Source organism: Protopterus annectens, chromosome 1.part1 (assembly GCF_019279795.1).
Source record: "Protopterus annectens isolate FY-2018-M chromosome 1.part1, PAN1.0, whole genome shotgun sequence".
NCBI lineage: Eukaryota > Metazoa > Chordata > Ceratodontiformes > Protopteridae > Protopterus > Protopterus annectens.
The window spans coordinates 351315432-351328440 of NC_056726.1; the positions used below are offsets into that span (position 1 = coordinate 351315432).

The 13009-nt window shown below is 36.6% G+C and overlaps 1 protein-coding gene across 1 annotated transcript in view; it reads left to right on the forward strand.

Annotated features, from left to right (window-relative positions):
• Positions 1-13009, forward strand: part of EMC1 (ER membrane protein complex subunit 1) — a 1424536-nt gene that overhangs the window by 1242504 nt on the left and 169023 nt on the right. Inside the window, exon 23 of the mRNA XM_044087063.1 lies at positions 347-431. Within this exon, the coding sequence (XP_043942998.1) occupies positions 347-431 (85 nt within the window). The remainder of the gene's footprint in view (positions 1-346; positions 432-13009) is intronic.

The following is a 13009-nucleotide window of genomic DNA, read 5'->3' on the forward strand; positions in this document are numbered from 1 at the left end:
TGGTCTGAATAAAACCTGCAGCATTCTGCATCAAAGGCGAGTGTGCTACTTGTGCGATTTATACTTGTGCACAAGAAATGGTTACATGCGTCTTTTTTGTGTTGGGGATTAGATTTATCTTAGTTGTTTTCTTGCAACAGTCCCTTAGAGTTTTAACCATCATTGCCTGTATAGTGGATGGTCCTGTTTGCTTTCTGAATATGATTGCCTTGAGTGGACTACTTTCACACTGCACTGATATGTTTTGTATGACTCACAATACATGTGATGTAGTAGTGAGATGCAGCAGCAGTTGTATCCCTCATATTCGATATGTGATAATGATCAAGTTTACTTTAATTCACAGTGGGACTGCCTTCTGGAGCTGTTCTTTCCTTGCCCAAGATGTTTCTTGATCCTCGACGTCCAGAAATTCCTTCTGAACAGAGCAGGTACTAACTTTGATGACATTTGAAGGGAGGGGGTTTGAACTGTGGGTATGCTGATTACGCTGATAAAATTACTAGAAGTTTTATTTCACCAAAACCCAGAATGCCTAACCATTTGCTTAATCACAGTTGCCTTGAAGCATTACTTTAAACCTTACCTAGTTAACTTTGTGCTTTTTCAGTATGTCTTTAGAAGTGCATTAGGGATTATGAACTTTTTTTAGTAGTTGGAAAATAACCACAAAGAATGATCTCACTAATTTGTTATGAATTCATGTTAAATGTGTGACACAGTTGTCAATGACTAGAGGGTGCAGGTCCCATACTGTTCTCCGTCTTTAGTTAATGAAGTATCGTAAAAATAGCGGTGATGAGATTTTGTCCCCTCTTTAGGATTTTTGCCATTTTAATTGTTCTTTACAGTGACTTTTGCAAGATCATGTGTATTTGTTTTTGTAAATTAGACTACTGATACATGTGAAAACACACAGTTTTTGTAATTCAGACTTTAAATATTTTGTTGATTGCATGTCTTTCTTTCTGTGTGGAGCTTTTCTCCCTGGGCCCCCCGCTGAAAATGGGTCACCACTCAGTCGGACTTAACTGGTAAACAAATGTAAATAAATAAATAAATAATCCCTTTAGTTAGGGATGGAGTGATGTGGTACATACAAACATGATTTTATGACAGATGCATGATGCCACTACACATGGGATGACAACTTTACAGGTTTAATATCACTCATTGTGCTTTCCTCCATAGCAGGAAGGCAGCCAACCCTTTAATCCAGGCTGGAATAGTGTGATACATAACAGACATTACTGAGTGACAGATCTGATGGTGTAAGTTGCATAGCATTTTGAGTTTTTCCTCCTCCTATACCATGTTTTTAATTGCTATTATTGTTATCCCCTACATGAACTGATGTAGCAATACATCCTTGAGACAGTTTTCTTGTTGAAATTGTTATGCGTATCAGTTTTAAAAACTGCTGTCTTCTGTCGGTTATAGTTTCTTCTACCATCTTTTTGCTTTCTGTGTGCTACATTACAGGTTTCTTTGATTTCATGTAATTCTATTTGTACTTTACGTGTAGCTGTGATTGTTCAGTGTCACCTTTTTATTCCAAGTCTTGGGGCTCCCATTTAGTAAAATCCATCAGAGGTGGTTTCTATTCTATGTTTAAAGGCCACAGCTGCAAGAATTTAAAAGCGATTATATTGGAAAGATATACCAACTCTAAAATTGTTATCTCTGAGTAGTCTCTCTTCTCTGATGCGTCTCGAAGTTGTTAGGTGTAAGTAATGAGAGTGTGGGGTGGTAAAAGCCCTCCTGCACACCTGGGAAGTAGTGGTGGCTTGCTTCCTGAAAAAAAAACTTTAAATGTGTAGCTGCATCTTTCGCAGTTTGCAGTTTATTTTGGTTTACCACCCTTAAACTTTCCTAGTTTTGAAACCCACATTATCACATATTACAAGGACAAATAAGGTCATAGTTTTTTTTTTTTTTTTTTTAACTAGGCAGCTGATTGTGAAGATCATTTGTAGACTAGCCAGTGCAATTCCCATTTCTTGTTACCTCTAGGGGTGTACTTACCATTCCCCAGCCATTCACTGAGGTTATATTTGACAAGGGTTACAGAACTACTTTACTTTATATGAAGGAGAAGCCTATTCCAGAAGAGTGGGATTCTGTGTGAAAGGTTATTTGTCCCATCAGCAGGTTCTGTGTATTTTGTGGTTGAGATTCATGTCTCCTGAGTGGATGTCTTGTGATGCTACATGTGTTATTGGTATGAAGGAAGCTGTACAGGGCATGGTAGTTTAAGGCTCTGTAGGCTAGGAAGAGGTCACCCTTACAAAGCCGGTATGAGATGAAGAGGTGAGATGGTGCTTTAAGATGTTCCACATAGATAATGGAACTCAGAACATGGACTTTTTTGGAGTACTTCCTTCTGTGTAAAGCCTATCATAGCTTTAGAAAAGCCGTTAGCACCATTACTGCTCTATACAGTGCCACAGATACTATCTACAATAACATGAATTAATCTAAACTAACAGGAAATATCTTCAAAGACCTGACTAAGGCATTTGAAACAAACCTCCTACTCTGCAAACATAGTAAATTTAATTTTGGGAACATGACAATAGGATGGGTAAAAAGTTACATACAGGAAAGATCATTCCAAGTATAGTCTAACTCTGCTATTCCTCCTCAAGGTATCCTTATTACAGGGATTCCACAAGGTTCCGTTCTTGGTTCATGGCTATTCTCTCTTTATTAATGACAACACCACAGATCTCAAACACCTTAACCTGATCATGTACAGTGATGACATTCTTGCCCTAGAATCCAATCAAAAACACAGAGAAGAGTGAAGTGCCGAAAAACACAAACCACTAAAAAAGCAAACGGCACTGGGAAGCGATAAGGGCCAGACCCAAAATCTTGACTATTATTATATAAAATATGCTGGAGAGCCGAAAACTGTAAAAATCACTCTTTATTAATGCATTTAACACAGACACAGCATTTTCATTGTACACCACAACTTTGTCAGATATTCCATCCATCCCTCTTGAGTCCTTAAATACCCATAACCATTATAAACACTTATTCAATTAAACACATTAATTTAATCCTTAAAACAACTTTTTACTCCATCCAAAGTCCTGTTCATAAAAACACATCATAATCATTATAACAAGTGAAATATCACCAAGCATCAAACCTCATTTTAATTAAAGTCACTAAAATGTGCCATAAAATATTTAAATTGCTTAAAAATATTATCAAGCTTTGCAAATAAATACACATTTTTCCTTATACATAGTGTATTCCTATACTGCCATCTTGTGTCTTCCCATATATTACATTTAATAACAAAATCACATCTTAAAAATAATTACTCAAAAAAAATACCTGTTATTATAAACCCCTAGAATATTAAAATGGCCAACTAGATGTTCTTAATACAAAAATTAAAATGTAAAGAGATGAACAAACAGTCTTGGCAAACCCTTAAGCCTACCCATATAAATATAAACCTAACTTTATTAATTCCTTTCTTTTTTAGAATGTTAGACCTCAAAGTCTTGCAGCCCTTAACTTAAGGACTGGGGCCAGTGAAACTGCCTCATTCAATCCAGGGTATCTATTGGCCTTTAGAACAAGCTGCCAGTATACTTCCCTGAACTTGATCCTTGCTTCCCATAGACCTCCCCTAGCATCTTATTCTATCTTTTCTATTACAAAAAATGAAAAAGAGGTCTGTGCACAAACCATGGTATGTTTATACAGGTCATTTATTTCATCCTTATACTGATTATCATATAAATGTTCATAAATTCCTCTCTTTAGCCTCCGTGTCATCTTTCCTACATATAAGGCATCACATTTTTTACATGAAGCCAAATAATGCTTTCACCCCATGCTTTCACAGTGAGCAAAGCATGCAGGTTCCAACATTCTAACTCATGCTTTCAGAAATGCAGTTTCCCCTGTTTATATATGGACACTGTAAACAAGCTCCACATTTATAAGTGCCCCATCTCTTGCTAGTATTATCCCCCCTGTCCTTGAATCTTCCATTCTCTAATATTTCCTTAACATTATACCCTTTCCTGAACACAAATTTCAAGGGTTCCTTAAATTTTTATTTCTAACCCATAAAAATCTGAAAACTTTTCCTAATTCTTACTAATAATGTCTTTAATAATAAAGGTGTGTCTACTGAAATTTATAACGAATGCCCCTTTGTAAGTTTCAACTCCCTGTTCTTTATTCTTATTCACCTCCATTAATTCTTTCCTAGGGGAACTCACTGTCCCTAATCCTAAAATTGGTCTAAATTTACCCTTTCTTTTTTTATCTCTTTCATAATATCCTCATTCAGATTTTTTGGGTATTTCCTTTCCAAGAACATCTTCCTGATCTTTTCACATTCCTCCAGAAAATCCTCATCAACAGAAGTCATCCTGTAGCCTCTAATAAATTGACCTTTAACAATATTATTTTTTTATTTAAAGGGGTGGGTACTAGTAAAATATAAATAATAATTCGAAAAGTGTCTTTTCTAGACTATTGATTTTGAAACCTTTAAATCCATCTTACCTTATGGATAGTAACATCTAAATAATTCATCTTACTTGTGAAAATATGATGGATAAACCTTAATAATTCAGTGGTATGATTTATAACTTAAAAAATCATGGAGCTCTTCTTCTGTCCCTGTCCAAAAAATACAAATGTCATCCAAGTACCTTTTATATAAATTCCACTTTTTCACATACCTGGAGCTAAAAGTATAGTTTTCCTCCCAAGTTGATAATACTATATTAGCACACTCAATGCCCAGAGTCTCAACAACAAAGCACATCAGTTTCAAGCATGGCTAAGTCATAACCAACCTGACATTGTAGCCATCTCTGAAACTTGGCTCAAACCCCATATATCTGACTCTGAAATCCTACCCTCTGGATTTCACACTCTTAGATGTGACCGCCCAAAGAAAAAAAGGTGGAATTGCTGCATTAATCTAGTCCAATCTACTTACCTTAATTCCCCTACCAAACCCCATTCCTGTATTCGCCAATGCAGAACTAATGGTGTATTAAAAATGATTAATCACAAAAGCCTCTGTATCATTGCCCTTTATATCCCACCCAGAAATAACATCTCAATGCTTGAAGACATACTCCAGTGGGCCTCAGCTGAAATTAACCTTGAAACTTGCATACTTGGCGATGTAAACATTGACTGGAATTACATCAACAGTCCCATACCCTCCCTGTCCATTAACCTCTTTAACTTCAGTCAAGTAATCCACTCCATCACCAGACCCAGTAAAACAAATCCCCCAGGATCCACTCTTGACTGGATCTTAATCAGCCATCCAAATAAAATTACCATCTCTGGCACCATCCCTGACTCTATTAGTGACCACCTCCCAGCTTTCATTTACTGTGCAACCACCTCCCATCCACACCAACATCAATATATTCCGACCCGCAACCTTAGTAAATTTAACCCCAAAACCTTCTCTAACTACCTCAAACAAATGAATTGGAACATTCTAAAAAGCCTTCCACTCAATAAAGTCATATACCACTTTAATTCTACTTTCCTAGACGCTCTAAATTCCTTAGCTCCACCAAGGAAAAAAAGAATAAAAACTATAACTGCCCCTTAGTTAACCAAAGCAAGAAAGCAAATTAATCATCAGAGACAAATCCTGGAAACTTTACCAAAAGATTAAACTTCCCGAAACCCTTCTCCAATATACACAGCTCTGTAACCTTGCAAAAAAAAAAAAAAATCATCAAAGACGAACAATCCTACTACATTAAGCTTCAGTCCAACCATCCTCAAAACCCTAGGCTTTTTTGGAAGTCCAAAAATCACTCCTCAACCCAGGCTCCAAAAGTAACAAATAACCCCTGTCCAGACCCAAGTAAATATGACCTCGAATTAGCCTCACTATTCAATTCTTTTTTGTAGAGTCAATATCCGACCTAATGTAAACTTTTCCCAACAATGACCCATCTCTTCTACATTCCACCTCATATAAGTCCCCAAATAATGTCCCCCATGTTTGAGCTTAAACCTGTCTCCACTAACTACATAAAAGACTTCTATCCAAACTTAAACCCTGCTCCAATGCACATAACAACATCCCCTCTTCCTTTCTCAAGTCTTCTGCCGATGGTATAGCTCTCCCAATTAGTATCCTAATCAATAGATCCATAAAGGAATCCTATGTCCCTAAACTTTGGCGGTCCGCCTTTATTCTTCCTCTCCACAAGAGAGGCAAAAACACTAACATTTCAAACTTCCGCCCTATAGCTCTTCTCTCTCCAATCTCCAAAATCCTAGAAAAATGCATCCACCTCCAACTTATGCCTTTTCTAACTAATAACCAACGTCTTTCCCCTACCCAACATGACTTCTGACCAGGATATAGCACCATAACATTCTTAGAAACTGTCAGTCAACCCTGAGATTCTGGAAACTTAGTATCCACACTGCTCCTAGATCTCTCTAAAGCATTCAATACTGTTTCCCATAAGCACCTTCTAAGTCACCTTTCAAACCTAAATATCTCCCAAAACACTCTTTCCTGGTTCTCAAGCTATCTGTCAGATAGATCTCAGGCTGTGAAGTGGAAAAAAGGCACCTCACCTTTCTTACCCACCCCTACCAGAGTACCACAGAGGTCCATCCTCGGACCAGTGCTGTTTAATATCTTATCAATAACTTTCACTCTGCTATTCCTAATGCCAAAGTCATCCAATATTCAGATGACTGTCCACTTGTCTGCTCTGCCTCTAACTTCACTGAAATCCTAGCTAAAACTCAGACTGCCTTCTCAACTACTGAGATCTGGATCCAAAATCACCTTTCTCTCAATGCAAACAAATCTATTCGATTCATCACTGTGTTACCCTTCAATCCCTCAATTGGTTAGAATTCACAAATTACCTGGACTTCCTCCAGCTCACTACAGCACATAAACTAATATTTAATCCAACAAAATTCCCCGCTCTAACTAACATCCTTCCTCAATACACCCCAAATAGAACTCTCAGATCTGAACACCAAAACCTAATTACAGTCCACAAACCTAAATGTCCTGCTGGACAACTTCTCCTCTCCTTCTCCTTAGGTAAGAAATGGAATGCTCTCCTTTCCACACTAAGGACAATGTCAAACACAAACAACTTCAAAGCTCAGCTTTTTATACCTCTCTCTCCTCCAAATGGAAATGTAACTGCATTCTCCCTACCTAGAACTCTTTAACAAAAGCCACTGGGAGGGTATACACCTAAGTTCCTAAGCAGCTTATAGCTGGCTATAACCTTCTATAGCTAATTCCCATATGATCTCTCACACTCTGTAAATATTGTAAATAACTTTTGACTTGATTTGAATTTGTTAAAATGTATCTGCACGATATTTTTCCACTATGGGCAATATTGCTCACGCTTTGCATTATTTGATATGTATTTGTACTTTTATTTTTATTGGACTGCTATCTTTACTGTAATCTGTTTCATGGAGCTTTTCTCCCTGGGCCTCCACTGAAAACGGGCTCTCTGGGCCCAGTGGACCTCCCCGGTAATCAAACTGGAAATAAATAAATAAAGTGAGGTTGCAACATGCTCCCATCACCACCCCACTCACTTGCTTATAGAATTCTCTTTCAAAGAACAGAAAATTATTATTCAAAACCAATTCCATTGATTTCAAACATAACTTGAATTCATCATTTTTTAATTGTCCCTTCCTTAACAGTGCCTCCTGAAACCTTTCAAGACCAGTCTCATAAGGGATCACAGTAAATAAATCCTGAATATCTGTAGTCACAAATATCGTGTCTTCCTTATAAAGATCCTTACACAAATACTCCTTAAAAATCCCATGAATCTTTTAAAATACCATTTTGTTGAACCCAAATCTTTTTTAACTTCAAATCTCGATATTTAGTCAAAGGGAAAGTCTTGGAACCATTCGCAGCCACAGTCTGTCTAAAAGGGGGGGGGTCCAACACATTCTTGTACACTTCAGGCATTCCAAAATGGATGGAATTGTTGGTTTTTCTATAACTAAATAATTGAATATAGTTAAGTCTGTCATTCCATCTTTATGCAATTCCTTCAAATGCAAAATCCATCCTATGATAGGCGGTATTAATCTCATTTCTAGAGCCCCTCAAATATTTCCCATCATCATTTAACAATTCCATCATTTTAGCCACATATAGAATGTTATACATTAACACAATCCCACCCCCACCCCCCTTATCAGGTTTCATGACTCTGAAATGTTTATTACTCCTTAATTCTTCTAACAAGTTATTTTCTCCTATTGATAAATTCAAGGTAACCTTATTAACCCTTAACCTTTCCTTTAATTCCTTTTCCACTGTTTCAAAACTTTTCATTTCTGGTTACAGGGGTGGGATGTATGTGCTTCTCTTCCTTAAAACCTGAGTAAGCTCCAAGTTCTTCTTCCTAAGAAAAAGCTTAAGGTCTATTAAAACCTTACTAATTACTGTCTTCCTACTAGGAAAAAATGTTAAACCTTTCATGAACAGCTGAAAAAACACCTTATTCACATCCAAATCACTATAATTATAAATATTAAAGTTATTATAAGTATACTTGGACCCATCCCTCATTATTGTATTTGCGGCTTCTTCATAATTTATTATATCCAAAATTCCACACACACCCCCGGAAAATGTACAATATCAACTAATATCTCCCCTTCTCCAGAATCCTCCCTTGATTGTTATAATATTGTACTGGTGCCTTCATTTTTAGTCTCTTCGATCTCCTTAAAGGGGGTATTCTAAAGGGTCCTAAAAATTCCCTTGGTAAGACACATTTCTTTCATCCTGGACAAAACTTCGATTACTATCCCTTTCCCCCTCCTATCATTTTTACTCACAAATTTCAAACCACTTTCACAAAGATATGCAGTTGGAGTGACAAAAAGGAACACTCAAAAGTCTAGCATTATAATCTTGGGACATCAAAAAAAAAGCTTCCAAAATTCTCTCACCTGTGCATCGCTGACCTAAATGGGAACATTTTGACATTAATCTTTGAACAAAAGTATCTAGGACTTGCCCTATACACCTAATTTTTCCTTCAGCAAACGTATTAATAAAACCATTACCCAACTCAAATTTTGCTATAAAATCTCCACTCTTTGAACTCCAACAACCTACAAAGCCTTTGCCAAAAAAGTGTATTAATACCTGTACTGGTATATAGACTACCTTTAATAACATTCCACTCTAGTAAAACTACTCCAAACTACAAGCAGCAGACTTCCAAGATGGCTGCACACGGAAAAAAAAGACAGCTCTCCCAGTGTGAAAACAGAAATTGAGACAACAGCCAGTGATATTGTAATCTTTAGTAAAATTCAGTTACTGGCTAGTAAGTACACTGCCTAGGTGCCTGTAAAGAAGAAACTAAGAGCTTGAAAGGAAATGAAGTATAAAAGGTGAAGAGAAAATAGTGACTGGGAAGAATCTTGCAGCTGTTCAGCAAAAAGCAAGTGAGATGTGCTCAGAGCTGAGTAAAATAAATTAAACACTGAAAGAGTACATCAACTCAAATAACGAAAGACTGGAAAAAATTTATGAAGCTTTAAACGGATATTAGATGAGCAGATAAAACTGCAAAAATCAGAGATCAAAACGTTGAAAAGGCTGGCTGAATATGGGACTGCTTAGAGAAGAGATGTTTCCAAAAATGGTAGAATTAGAGGACAGAGTATATAAGGAAAATCTTTTCAAATGTACCAGAGAAACTGGAAGGAACAGACTGCATTCATTTTATGAAGGCACAAATAAGCAGCTGGACTGGTATTCCATAGTAGGAACTGTTAATTGAAAGGGCATATCATGTGTTTGCTCCAAATCTGGTCATGAGAAAACAGCTAAAACTTTTTTTTAAGTACCTTTATTGAATATCACTTGTAACATAGACAAAATTACATTTTTTATAAAGGCAATCAAATTATATCAACAAGTTCACATTTGCAAACATTATACTTTACATATATTGCTATATATCATATAACCTAACCAACATTACATAAATTATTCAGTTCCTGCCTTTTTTAAACAAGAAACATTTTTGTTAAACCATAACTTAAAACATAGGCAATCATAAATTTATATAAATGAAAATCCACAATGACACAATCCTTGCTGTAAGCATTTTACATCAAACAAACTGACGTACTCCCAGTTGCAAACATTATATATCACTTATAATCTGACCAATCATTTTCAGTCAAACATTACATAGCTCATTTAAGTCCTGCCTTCTTTTAAACCTCATTCTTCCCCTGTATGTATTGTTCCCATAATTCCCATTTTTTCTATGCAGTTTGCTCTTACCCTTTTCTAAAGATGTCAATTCCAGTTGTTTTTTTTTCTCTGTTCCTATATTTACTACTACTAGTATAATTGGCTTAGACTTTGAATTCCATTTTTCAGTAATTGCTTTTTTGGCAGCCACCATAATTAGTCACAGCAAGGCCTTACCATGTCTGGGAAATTCCAGTTCTATATCATAGCTCAGAAAAGTCATCTCCCTCGTAACACCAATCTGCCAACCCAACATCTCTGATAGTGCATCCCGCAGGGAATCCTTAAAGCCTGCCAACTCGTCACACTCCCAGAGAATATGTTCCCAATTACCACTTTCTTCCCTGTCACACCTCCAACATTTGCTGTCTATCTGAGGGAAAATTCTCTGGAATCTATTTAGGTTATAAAAATATCTATGTTAACATTTCCGAGCAAAAATCCTAAATCTTATAGATTTTGTTCCATATTTGGGAGACATGCATATATCCTCCCATTGTTTCTTTGTGAATTGCTTATCCAGTCTCTCGTCCCAATCCTTTCTAACCTCCTCTGATTAATTCTTACAGTTATCGTGCAGTATATTATATGCTGTACTTGATTATTCCTTTTTTAATGGCAGCTTTTATTCTAGATTCTACTAAAAACTCTACCAGTACTTATTCATTCAGGACCCACCTATTTCTTTCTCTCTGAGTATACTGTGATATCAGTCCTTAATAGGGAAGCCAATCTCTAAACTCCAGTCCAAATAAATTCTTAGCATCTTCCCATTCTGTCATCTATCCCTCTCTAGTTATTTGCTCCCAATACCTTGGTTCCTTTCCCAGTTATCTCCAGTAAATTCCAGCACCCTTTTGCCTATTGTCTATATCCCTAATTGCAGTCATCCCTATCAACAGAATCTCCTTTCTCCATTCCCGTGTTGACTTAGTTTTTAGGATACTCTCTTTTAGGATACTCTCTTCTACTTTATAGATATAATATCCTGTTTGATTATTGTTATTCTCTTTAAAGGCCTGCATCCAAAGTCCCAGTCTGTCCTTGTTATTTCAGCTTCCCCGTTTCATCAGTCATCATCCATTTCCACTTTGAATTATAGTTTTCTGCTTGTGCTTTGTGTAAGAGCCTTAAGTGTGTAGCTCTGAAATATCCCTTCAAATCGGGTAATCCCTGTCCCTCCCTGTTCTGCTGGAAGAATCAGCTTATCCCACTTGACCCTTGCCATCTTCCCCTCCCAGATAGTCCATCAGCTGTTTATTAATTGCTATCCACAACTTCTCCTCTGATTGATAAAAGTATGCTTGACCTGTGTAAAAGACTAATGGGACTAAAAATATTTTACCTGCTTATATCTTACTATCTATATCAGTATAACAAAGCTTCCATTTTCTCTGCTTTTGTATTATATTTTGTTTAGTCTCTTCCCACCTATCGTTAGCTGCCAGACCAGAATCATTTTTAATCCATGCTCCTAAATACTTCATTTTATCATGTCCCCATAAATGTGGATTTTACTGAACCATTTCATATGTGGGTACATAATTTACAGCTATTGCTTTTGTTTTAGCTTCATTAAGTTTGTATCCTGAAAAGATTTTAAGCCATCTCAAAATGATCTTTAACACTGGACTGACTGGGGAGATGATTTTTTTGGTTATGGTAGAGAATTAGAATTGCCTAGACATAGTAAAGCCTTGCTGAGTCCAGTTGTGGTGGCTGCCAAAAAAGCAATTTACTAGAAAATAGGAATCAAAATTTAGACCAACTTACTAGAAGTAGTGAATATAGTAACAGAGATAAAACAACTGGAATTGGAATCTTTAGAAAAGGGAAGGAGCAAACTACATAGGAAAAAATGGGAATTGTGGGAATAATATATGCAGAGCAGGAACGAGGCTTAGGCAGGATTTGAATGAGCCATATAATGCTTAACTGACAATGACTGGATGTTTTATAAGTAATGTATAATGTTTACAACTACAGTTATTTCAATGGTGTCCTGTGATGTAAGTGGTTTGCAACTAAAGTGATGCCATTTTGTATGTTTTTCATTTATATAAATGTAAGATTGCCTTTGTTATTGGGAATAAAATGGTCCACAGCACTGTAATGTCTCTTTCCGGTTTTGTCAGGTATAAAATACAGTATGCAGATAGATCCCACTTTTCTTGAATACCATACCAATTTTATCCTTGAATTTCTGAGTCCCTTATTTTCTTTGCCAGTGTTTCTAAATATAATGTAGATAGCAAAGGGGAAAAAGGACACCCCTGCCTGGTTATTCTGCTCAAACAGAAATTATAAGAGAGGACAACTCCCACTTTAATATTTGCCCCGATCCCTCGTATATCTTCCTAATCAATCTTAACATTTTTTCAGGAAATGCAAATGCTTCCATTGGTCTCCTCAAAAGTTCCACCTTGCTCTGTCAGATCCGTTCTCTCCATCAATACCCATCAACACCAATGGTATTTTCTTACGGCTTGCAATCAAAATGTGGAATGGCAGTTTACGACTGCCCCTTGTTCGAAATCGCGGCACTCAAGGTCCGCAATGCCGAACTGCAATATTACGAACCATAATAATGAATGTAGAGCTGCATTTGTTATTATGAGTTTGCCATTGTGAATTTAGATCTTGGTACAGTGGAGAATTTCCCATTTTCCTCACTGTAGTGCTGTCTTGGAT